Source organism: Mytilus edulis, chromosome 5, assembly GCF_963676685.1.
Source record: "Mytilus edulis chromosome 5, xbMytEdul2.2, whole genome shotgun sequence".
Classification (NCBI taxonomy): Eukaryota; Metazoa; Mollusca; class Bivalvia; order Mytilida; family Mytilidae; genus Mytilus; species Mytilus edulis.
The window spans coordinates 67,862,164-67,874,253 of NC_092348.1; the positions used below are offsets into that span (position 1 = coordinate 67,862,164).

General features: G+C 33.3%; 2 protein-coding genes across 2 annotated transcripts in view; both read left to right on the plus strand.

The window, feature by feature from the left end:
* The first annotated feature begins 5,477 nt into the window (after window positions 1–5,477).
* On the plus strand, window positions 5,478–8,968 carry LOC139524292 (bifunctional peptidase and arginyl-hydroxylase JMJD5-like). Its single transcript, XM_071319034.1, has 2 exons — window positions 5,478–5,579; window positions 7,059–8,968. The coding sequence occupies exon 2, from the start codon at window positions 7,069–7,071 to the stop codon at window positions 8,374–8,376; it is 1,308 nt and encodes a 435-aa protein (XP_071175135.1). The 5' UTR covers window positions 5,478–5,579; window positions 7,059–7,068; the 3' UTR covers window positions 8,377–8,968.
* A 1,937-nt stretch (window positions 8,969–10,905) lies between these two features.
* LOC139524333 (electroneutral sodium bicarbonate exchanger 1-like) overlaps window positions 10,906–12,090 on the plus strand; it is a 36,661-nt gene continuing 35,476 nt past the window's right edge. Inside the window, exon 1 of the mRNA XM_071319086.1 lies at window positions 10,906–10,940. The gene's annotated coding sequence lies outside the window, so the exon portion shown is untranslated. The remainder of the gene's footprint in view (window positions 10,941–12,090) is intronic.

Genomic DNA, 12,090 nt, shown 5'->3' on the forward strand with positions numbered 1-12,090 from the left:
CATTGACAATGAGACAACTTTCTTTTAGACACAACACATAGATCTATGTTGAATTAATCAAGTTTAGGTCAGCGTATGCCTTAAACAATGAGAAAAACACACAAACTGCATGAAAGCAAGCTATAACAGGGCCCTAAATTATAAATGTAAAACAATTCAAACAAGAAAACTACCTGCCTATTTTATGTTCAAAACGCATATGGTATAAAGCAACCAAAGACAACCATGGAATTACAAGCGTGTGATTCGGGAATGGACTGAGTCAAAGTGTTGTCGCTGACACAAACAGTACAACAAAAGTACAAATAATAAAAATGATGAAAAAAACTTAACTCGTCCGATGACAGAGCCTGTATAGTAAATGCGCGATATGTGCCAAAACTTGTATCATTGTTAAAATTATCCCTTAAATATAATAAATATACATGTATTCGCAGTTTACTATGAAGTCCACTATCACTGAACTAGTATAAATATTTATTAAGGGGCCAGCTAAAGGACGCCACCAGATGCGGGAGTTTCTCGCTTCATTGAAGACCCATTGTGGCCTTAGGCTGTTTTCTGCTCTATGGTCGGGTTGTTGTCGCTTGGAATTTGTATGAACTTTTCATGTTGATAGACATTTTTAAATAATCTGGGTTTTTTTTTATTAAGATAAGCTGTCCTGAAGTTACGGTAAAACATGTTTATGCTGGACAGACGGATAGATAGACGGACAGACGGACGGACCGAATGACTGATAGATCGAGGAACGAACGGATGGAAGGACGGACTGACAGACGGGTGTATACAATATTACGTCCTGTCAAAATTGGGACGGGCGTGTAAAAACGCAAAGAAATGAAAAAAAAAACTCGTAATTAAAGGTCAATAAGTTTTATTAGGATATCGATCGGCCAAGTCGATTTATTTGTATATTTGTCTGCCTTATCATTTTTGCTATATAACTTTTATATATATTTGAAAAAAAATGTATAGAAATCGATAAAAAGAACTTGATATTCGGCATTCATTATAATAAACATAATCCAACTCGCATAATCCGATTTCCCGGGTGTCCCTGTTTTCTCATTTCTTACAATATTTTAATTCGGTATACACTTTATAAGATAAGTGGCGAATCTAGATGACGTATAGGTTGCACGCCCCGACCCCACCTTTGATTGCCAAAACTATATTGATTCCTGTATTTAACGATTTTGTAAAGCAAAAAATAATCAAAATATTGTTCGACTCGCTACGCTCGGCGGTATGTAAAAGTTGTGCGAATTACGTCCACTTTGAAATAAACTGAATCCGTCTGTCCGTATATATTGTCAAAATATATTGACCAACGTCAGTGTACGATAATCATAACACAACGGCGACAGTACAGACTCGGTTTTTTTTTTAGTAATGTTAACAAAATAATTATTATTGAATTTTGTCGATGACCTGAGACTATTGTACTAATTTGGACATAGCAGTATAGTTACAATAAGGGATAAAACAAAATATTTTAATGCATGGTAGTTGTAATCCTACATTCATTTTCTATGTCGATTATGCATGCATATACAGTTGTCTTATCATCAACGTTTATCCTTAAGAAGATTTATTTTTAACGATTGTAGAAAAGATTACATACATAGAATGATTAGATTACTTATAAAGGTGTCCATCCTTTTGTGCGAGAAAATCACATATCAATTGTGTGTTTCGATTTTTAAGACCGTAAACTTTAATTTCAAGTTTAAACATGTTCAACATATTTTCCCATAACTCATATAGAAAACGCATATTTAGAGAGCTTTAATCTCAATATGCTGTTAAAAAATTTCGGAATGCAAAGTAAATTAAAATATTTGTGTTCTATAAGAGTAGGAATTCAAGTTTTTGCTTATTATTTATTTGAATCTGAGACTCATATAAATAATAAGCCGTTGTCCGGTGAACGAACTTGTTTTCCAACGACCCACAAAACTCCTTTTGAACGCTGAAGTTAAATAATCAATTATAATGTAATGCGGTTATGATTTTTTTATTTGACCAAACCGGGTTATGCATTTTGAAATCTATGACGAAACCGGGTTGTATACATTGACGAAACCGGCCAGTTCCATTTTGACATGACCCATTACTTTCGTTCCATACACAGAGATACAATTATGGAGATGCTCATAATAACTAAATTTGCAATCTCCGTGTCAATATCTATCTTCCCGTACCTTTCTTTCCGTATAATGTGAACAATTTAACGAGAAATTAAACAATTTCGAGGCAAGGTTCACTCAATTCGTCATTTTGACATGCATTTTGACTTATTTCTCCGTTAATATAGAACGGTTGTAGAAAATATTGCATCTCACAATAGAAAATAGTTGTATATGTATATATGTTCTTCGATATCATAAAAAAAAATAAGAAAATAAGGAGAAACCTAGCTTTCTTCTGTCTATTAATGTTCCGTCATTGTGCCGGATGTTAGATACCATCGAGTCCGAACAAATGTTGCCGGTGTGGTTTAGACACAGTGGTGTATGTATATACAATATGAAGTGACAATTCATGGATTTTAAATAGTTTAATTCACACTGACAAAGGACAACAATGACAGTGGTTCATCTGACAGAGGTGGCAAATACAGGATAGGTAAAGGTAAAGGTATAAAACAGATTTGGAAGTAAAAATACTAGACCAAAATGTTATAAACGTACATTAACGCAAAATCTAAAATGAACACAGACACTGCCGAACTTTTATTTTCAATGAGTCGTTAGACTAGAGTGGATTCATGTGAACCATTTTACGCTGATTTCTCATGGCGTAATCGTCAATTATTTTAATATCATAATCGAGTTTAATGTCTCTTGTGATTCCGAATTCATATAAAAAGGAATCAGATTATGTGAAAATTAATGATTAACTATGATAAATTGCCATATCCAATAGCAGATGACGATATTTTTTATTATTATTTTTTTTTTGGATGGGACGCCCATTACGCCCTTAACCGGACCCGCTCCTGTGTTGATATAAGATAATTGTCTTGAAAGATAGTATTTTTTGCATAAACTGTTGAAGGCGGGGACAAATCGTAAATAGCAAAAGGTTTATTATGAGCACAATAAGATATATAAACATGACTGAAATTGTTAACCGACTCCTCTAAATAAGGGAGTCTTCGTCGAAGTTTGAATGAATGACCATTTTTATACAGGTAATGATTGATCTTGCAGAACAACACGGATAGTTTGGGCAACACGATAATAGCAAAATTAAATCGTTAATTGACCCTAAGAGAACATGTATCTCCATGTTTGCAGTTTTGCATTAACACATGAAAAGAAAGAGCAAAACTTAGGAGCCACTTGTTTGCTCATTCACCGAACATCATTTCTGTAGTTCTTGCTGTTTTTCAAGCAGGTTCGATATGCATCTATACTATCTTGATTTATAGACACATAATAAACTGTTATGCTTGTTGTAAAATTTCCAACGGTTGTTTGAAATTGTAACACTTTTTTCGGAATTGCATAGTGTTGCGCATTACACAATAATAAATTTAACAAGAAATGTAATGTTTTTATGACATTCTTGAGGACATTGCTTTGATAAAAAAAAAAAGAAGAAAGAAGTGGTTTGATTACTAATGTAACAACTATCCACCAACGTGCAAATGAAGTGGTTGTAAGCAATTATAGGCAAAAGTTCGGCATTTAAACAATGAGAAAATTCCATACCGCATAGTCGGATATAAAAGCTCGTATAAAAGACCCAACATACAAATATTAAACAATTCAATTGAGGAAACTAACTACCTTATTTAAAACAAAAGGATTTATGGAGAAAAAAATGTCGACAGACATGGACTAACGACAAGTACCGTATAAAATTATATCACAATTAGAACGTTCAGGTAGGGCATTTGGTTCCCCGACAAACTGCATTAATAAATTATCATTACGCAAGAACAGAAATAAGTTTTTAAAATAGTAATTATTCTGTCAATTTTGTGTGGGAATGGAATTTTTCAAGGTTTTTTTTTGTGTTCATATTTCAGTAAAAATTGCCAGATTTTACTATATTCGTCCTCCATCGTTTGCAACAAGTAGAGCTCGGAGGAATTCTTGAGAACCTGATATTCATGCTGCTTAGGGGACAACACTTTGATATTCGTTCGGGGTTGGGTTATCACAGTTGATCAATTTAAAACAATGTATATAAGTCTGGTAAGAGTTTAAAATAAGGGGCACTAGCTGTAAAATTCTTATTCACCGATTTGACTCAAATTCTCATATTTTACTTATCACCATGTAAAACATTTAGCGAAATTATAAAAAGTCAAAAATAAAGAGTCAATCATTCAACAATTTACAGGACATAGGCTCGATAATATGTAGATTTGTATTGTATGTATTTTAGTCTTGACACCATCTTATTGGTTATCAAGCTGACCTCCGAAAACTTCCGATAGTTAAATATAAATATATATATATAAATATAAATTCAAAAAAAAAAAAAAATCGTGCAATTGGATTTTTCTAGGTATTTTACAGATTAAAAATATATGTCAACCATACTTAAGATTTTTTTTTATATATCTCGTAGAAAGTACCCCTTTAACAAGATTGGCCGAAATTAACATTCTGCAACCAAAATTCAGTAAACATTTGAGTACAAACGGAAAATAATCTTCGCTCGGCTTATCAAGATGGAAATGAACAATCAACCCTAAAAAAAAATCGCCACCCCCCTCCAATAAATAAATAAAAAAAACCAAAGAATATCAAATGGTCGTCCTCCTACTTTATCCTTGTTTTTTTATATTGTGAATTTTGATTGTCACTCTTCAATTTTTGGTTGGGCATAATGGTCGAGTGGAAGAGGAAGTCGAAATACTGTATCTCTAGCCACAGTCACTTGTTTGTGTCAATATGGGGTTTTCTATCCACACCCGTACGAAAAATCACAAGCGCTAGTTAACGGAAATTTTCATTTTTCGTACGGGTATGGATAGAAAACCCCTTATTGACAAAAACAAGTAACCTGTCAACACTGAGATTGTGAGTTCGAATCTCGTACGTCATTCACGTCAAGCACGTCATGCACGTGGCAGGTGCTCTCGACTAGGATTGTCAGTGTTCCTACCGAAGATCGGTGGTTCTCTAATTGGGGTTGTAATGTGTATGCCGTTTGGGCCCAAAATTGATCATAATTGAAAATAAAATCAATGTTGAAAAATAAAAAAAGTTACCGTTTATTTGTATTTTTAGTTCGAAGCAACTCATTCTTGACAAAAAAATGTTTACATGAAGTGTACAGTATATCTTCAATACCTATTGTATTTCATTGAGGCAATATCAGTCTTGATTTGTGATAAAGGCGGCTTGTTTGAGTTCGTTTGATGGGTAATACTATTTTATTTATGTTCGTTTTGAAACCGGAAAGTGACATTTGTTCCGTTTACAGTTTTGTGTGTTAGTGTATTATTTTGACTATTACCTCCCTTCCCTTGCCAATCTGCTCCAATAAAATTTAGAAATTATTCAAATTTCAGTGATTTAACTAATAACGAGGCAGTTCACATCAGTTCACACGTAAGCGAAATTCATTAAAATCAATTAACCATGTTTGAAGCATTTTAAATACACATTTTGTGATTATTTCATCTTATAATCAACCTGCCTTTGAGTTGTTTACAATATTCAAGAAGTTCGTTCGAGGAGTTGTGACTGATTGAAAGAACCTTGGGGTTTATAATTGTATATTCCTCTAGTAACCAACTCCCTAAAACCAGAGTTTGGCGTCCGTAGTTATTGTGGGGATTTACAAGTTCGCAGCCACGTCTGAATGGGACTGTTAAAAGTCCGATCTCTCATGAAAAAGGGTGTCACGGTCTTTGCACCTTAAGAACACTTAGGGAGCTACCATTTGATTTTTATGGGGGGGCTAGGATGAAATTTGAAAAAAATAGGCAGGACAGGAGTTTTGAGTAAAAAAAAAGGCAGGATGAGCAACTTGGTAAAAAAAAAAAGCAGGATGACAATTTGTGTAAAAAAAGTCAGGATAAACTAGTAAAAAAAAAGGCAGGACCAAATAGAGTAAAAAATAAAAAGGCAGGACAAGGATTACAACTAAAAAAAAAAGCAGGACAAAATTTTTCATCCTAGCCCCCCCATAAAAATTAAATGGTAGCTCCCTTACACAACTCGATATGCGAGATTCCTATTTGGCCTGTTACAAGGCAAATTTTCTGTCTATATCTAGTGTGGCAATCAAAATTTCCTCGACCTGTATCCTATAAAACAGACTATTACCATGATTACTTTTTTTCAGCCGACTGTTTTCTTTCTTATGCACGTATACATGTACCATGTATACTAAATATTGCGACTTTAACAGTTTAAATAAATTAAATTACTGACTTTCTTTCTTATCTTTTTATATCTTGTATTTATTCTATATACATTGATATATTGTAGTTATTGCTTTAATATTTGATTTTGTCTGAAAATGCATGAAATATTTGCCACTGGACATTAGTCAACCAATCAACGAATCAATCTTCTAGTTAACTCCTCAGTTTAGACAGGTGTCTTGGCACATACTATAATACTCTTGTGTCTAAATTGCTTCTGATACGATGGATTCTTGTCTGAAAAGGATGAATGTGATGGTATATAAATTTCAAACAACAACAGCAGGGAAAAATCATATTAAAATGATTACACAGGTTTTGCTCACACATTGTTGTCAATATAATGGAATTCTATGTGACAGTGATTGCATACAAGTGACAGGTTTAGCTAGCTATAAAACTATGTTTTATCCACCATTTTCCACAAAAAGAAATTACAAATATCAAAGTCTGAATCAAAACTCTCCCACACTCTAGGCAAACGCACTGCTTCGAGACCTGACCGCTAATGTTTCATTAAATATTACTGTATTTACGAGTTTCATGTTATTCTATCTGCTTCATTTGCTGACCTTTTCTGGTCTTTCGTGATTAGGTTTGGAATTGAAATACATATTTACGAATGAAATGATAAACATCTGTTTTCACTTGATTTCAGTTTTAAAGATATGGATGATCTAAAGACACGAATTTTAAAGCACTTACCGGATACGGCAAAAGATATAGCTGTTTCCATAGAGTTAATAGACGATTTACCGTCTTCATATTTATATCTTCAAAAATCCTGTTGTGAAAGATTTTATGCTGGAGATTATAGTGAATGTATTGAAAAATCCAAACCATTATTAGATTATTTGTGGGAAAAGTTGAATACAGGGAACTGGAAAGATGTTTCTATGACATGGCGGGAAGCATACTATTTGGTATCAACTCTGAAAGGGAGTAGCCAAGCCATATTGGCAACTGATACCAGAGCTGAAGAGAGGAATACCCACAGTATCGCAGATGCTATCAAAACATTTGACATGGGTCTACTGATGGGAGCACCAATTTTGAACAATGTTTTAACAAAACTAGTTCAAGATGTACACACATGTTTAGAGAAAATTGGAGTCAGTGATAGAAAAACAGAACTTGCCAGCAGATGCATAGATAGCGATAAAAGTGTTCACAATAACGCGAATCAGTTGCTAAATAAGAAATTGAAAACGGATAGTGAAATAGATCAAGAGATGGAAGAGGAAATTAAAATCCAAATTGATAAGAAAAAAGAAATAAAACGAATAAGTTGTCCATCGCTGGAATATTTTAGTGCTACTTTTAAAGATAAAGGAACTCCGGTTATAATAACAAATGCTATAAATCACTGGCCAGCAATGAGTACAAGACAATGGTCGTTAGATTATATAAGATTAAAAGCAGGGTTCCGAACTGTTCCAATTGAAATTGGTTCAAAATATACAGAAGACAATTGGACACAAAAGTTAATGACAATTAATGATTTCATTAACAAATTTATATTGGGTTCTCAGAATCAAACTGGATATCTGGCTCAACATCAACTGTTCGATCAGGTCCCAGAATTGCGTAACGATATTGCAATACCAGACTACTGTTGCCTAGGTAACTCAGAAGATGTTGATATCAATGCTTGGTTTGGACCAAAGGGAACGGTGTCACCTTTGCATCACGACCCGAAACATAATTTTCTTGCGCAGGTCGTAGGTTCTAAATATATACGACTGTATTCACCATCAGAGAACAGTAAGTTGTACCCTCATGATACGTTCTTACTAGAAAACACAAGTCAAGTCGATGCAGAGAACCCGGATGTAGTAAAGTTTCCATTATTTAACGAAGCATTATTTTCTGAGGCAATTTTGAGACCTGGTGAAATGCTATACATGCCTCCTAAATACTGGCATTTCATAAAGTCATTATATATAAGTTTTTCCGTAAGTTTTTGGTGGGAATAAAAAAATATTTACCGAATTCATATTGTCTTTGTGTATATTTGTTGCTAGAATATGTTTTGGAAACAACATCAACAAATCTTGACTGAGTTCCAGCACGATTGACATTATGTCATTGCAGACTGATTTCGAATTCTAGACATTAATGCTTTACAACAAAATTGGAAAAATAGATGAAACATTTGCCAGCATACACATAATGGTCGAAAGTCCTTGTTTTGATAGATATCTGAATCATAAAGACATGATTGCCAAATCTAATGTTGGGTAAAGCTATTTACTTTAACATAAGGTCTGGAAGAGATTATGTTAGAAATTATTGTCACGTCTACCGTTTTATTGACGCGACTTACTTTAAGGTCTGCTATTAATTTAATTTATTCAAGAAGAATTCTATTGCATATTATTTTTTTGTTATTACTGTAAGAAGATGATATTTGATAAATTTTAAGATTTTGCACATGTATGCAACAAAAGAACATTAATGTTTGATTTATTACCTTATCGTGTATTGATTATAAAATATGAAAAGAGTTACTTAAGAATGTACGTTTTATATTTTTGCAACCTACTACTCATAAATGTATATATCACACGAGTGTACTTTATATATATAAAACTAATCTATAAAAACAACATTGGTCTAGCAACATCCCTTCTTGGTGAGACATAGTTTTTTTTTAATGCGGTTTTAATTTTTTTACAGGTCAGGTTAAATAGTTTGCCCCATTTCGCCCACTTTTCTTTTCATCTAGAAGACTTCAATAATTCACACAAAAAGATCATTACCAAATTATAAGCAAAATTTAGATATCTTTTCTTACCCAAAGCTAAGTTTAAGATAAAAGTCTGAGTCAGCCTTTTTTCGCCTTTAAAAAAAAATTCAAATATCTTGAAAATGAGTTCCATAACCTGTAAATATTTGTTAACTTATTTTGTTTCTCAACTGTGGGATTTTTACTTTCTGTTTTGAGTGCTATATTTTTTTAATTTACTAGCAATTCGTTTCAATACATGTATGCTATTTGATACATTTTTTTTAATGAATGTTTATGAATAAAAATGAGAATGGAAATGGGGAATGTTTGAAAGAGACAACAACCCGACCAAAGAGCAGAAAATCCTTGTAGTTCAGTGAAAATGACGTCATTTTAAACTCCAAAGTATTATAAATGAACAAAGATTTAAAAAAAAAAACGAAAAAAAATGCAAGACTTACAATGACCAAAGACTCCTGATGTGGGAAAGACTCAGAAATGCAGCGGGGTTTTGTGAGATCTCAACTCTGTCCCCTATAAATAAAATTAATAATTTAAAATTGTTACACGATGATGACTGCTGTACCCAGATTTTGACTATTTTATTTATTATGTCTGTTTAGTTCACGCATCATTGTAAATATAACGGAATTTGATGAGACTGTCAACAAAGTGAGAGGTTGAGCTCTATACAACCAGGTTTAATCCATCATTTTCTACATTTGAAAATGCCTGTACCAAGTCAGGAATTTGACAGTTCTTGTCCATTCGTTTTTTATGTGTTTTGTCATTTGATTTTGCCATGTGATTAGGGACTTTCCAATTTGATTTTCCTCTGAGTTCAGTATTTTTGTGATTTTACTTTTTTCTATAACTAAACAAATACACAGAAATATGCACAGTAAAACTAAGTATAAAGTCCGAAATCAGAATAGGTAACAAAAAGAAACTCAGCAAAATGACAGTGATACATAAATTAACAAAGGCATGGACTACTAGCAGTTACTGGCATACCAGCTCCAGACCTCAATTTGTTTGATTGGAAGGAATTAACGAAGGACCACTAGCAGTTACTGGCTTACCAGCTCCAGACCTCAATTTGTTTGATTGGAAGGAATTAACGAAGGACCACTAGCAGTTACTGGCTTACCAGCTCCAGACCTCAATTTGTTTGATTGGAAGGAATTAACGAAGGACCACTAGCAGTTACTGGCTTACCAGCTCCAGACCTCAATTTGTTTGATTGGAAGAAATTGACAAAGGACCACTAACAGTTTCTGACAAGCTAGCTCAAGACCTCAATTTAACTGATTGAAAGAGTATGTCTTCATCATATAAAACTAAAGCACAATCCATGTATGTGTAAGATACAAATTGATGGTGTTAGCTCGATTGGGTGTATCTACCAGCAATGATGAATGATAGTTTTCAATAATTTAGGAGGGGGTCATTCAGCTATTTGATCATATATTTTTTGTTATATAAAATGCAGGGTATCCAATTTCATTTAACATGTTTAACGACATTTCTTGGTGCAAATAACTGTTTTAATAACTATTAATTTTTTGTAGTCCCATGACCGTGTTTAATTTGTGTTGTATGGATGATTGACTTTGTTTAGTCATATTAAATAATATATGTTTTTTATGTGAAGATTTTATAATGATTCTGCAATAGCCATATGCAAATATGCGTTTAAGCAATATTGATATCGTAGTTGAAGACCTTTACCTTGCATAGTTTTGTTATTTTTAGAATGTTTGTTATCTTTGTTTTGATCGATTGATACACACTGCAGTACTAGTAACTGTAAGTAACAATTATAGTTTTTGAAATCTCTTTCATGTACATCAAATTTTAGAGTATATTACATAACGAATAGTAAATACAATTGCATATTTCGTTCCAAGTTCTCATTATAGCTATTGATTACAGACTGTGGCAAAAAGTTATTTTCATGCAACGAGCGTTCTGTTACCGTGTTTATGGTGAAGGTTAAGACTCTAAAAGAAGACAGAAAGCAGCATATCAAACATTCATATTATTTTAAATTATTGAGAAATTTCACTTCGAATATCTCTTCTTTCCTGCACGTAATCCTTTGTTATAAAAATCAGGAGATGTGGTATGATTCTTAATGAGACAACTATCCACCAAAGTTTAAATGAAGTGGATGTAAGCAATTATAGGCAACCGTACGGCCTTCAACAATAAGAAATCCCATACCGTATGGTCTGCTATAAAAGGCTCCGACAAGAAAGCTATAAAGCAATTCAATTGAGAAACCAACGGCCCAATTTATTACAAAACAATTTAAGAAAAGCAAATATGAGACAACCACTGAACTTCAGGCTCCTGACTTAGGACAAATTCGTTGATGAGTCTTTTCGTTTAGACGAAAAACACGTTTGACGCATCATGGTTCGTTTCTGTGTGTGTGATATTTTTACGTTGTGTTTCCGTTGTGTCGTTTGATTTCTCCTGTGTTTGAGTGTGAGTTCGTGTTGCATGGGACGTGTCGCGTTGCTTTTCTGTCCCGGGTTCGTGTGTTTGGTTTTGGTGTTTTGTTGGTTATTCTCATCGGATTTTGTCTAGTGCTTAGTCCGTTGTTGTGTGTGTTACATTTTAATGTTGTGTCGTTGTTCTCCTCTAATATTTAATGCGTTTCCCTCAGTTTTAGTTTGTTACCCCGATTTTGTTTTTGTCCATAGATTTATGAGTTTTGAACAGCGGTATACTACTGTTGCCTTGATTTGGCGTACAAAAGTTCAATCCTTGTATCTATGAGGAGTTTAAATGTCTTTAATAGTACTAAAACAATCACTTCGAATTCAGCCTGGAAAAACAGCGCCTACTTTTGGTTTAGTAGTTTTACACCAGTTAAGATTATCAGTCTCATCATTCTGTTGTGTGAATTTTTTTTTTTAATTTAAAATTCCGGATGTTATCCATGCAAACA

Coding starts and splice junctions, on each gene's coding strand:
- LOC139524292 (XM_071319034.1), top strand. CDS start 7,069: ATGGATGATCTAAAGACACGAATTTTAAAGCACTTACCGGATACGGCA.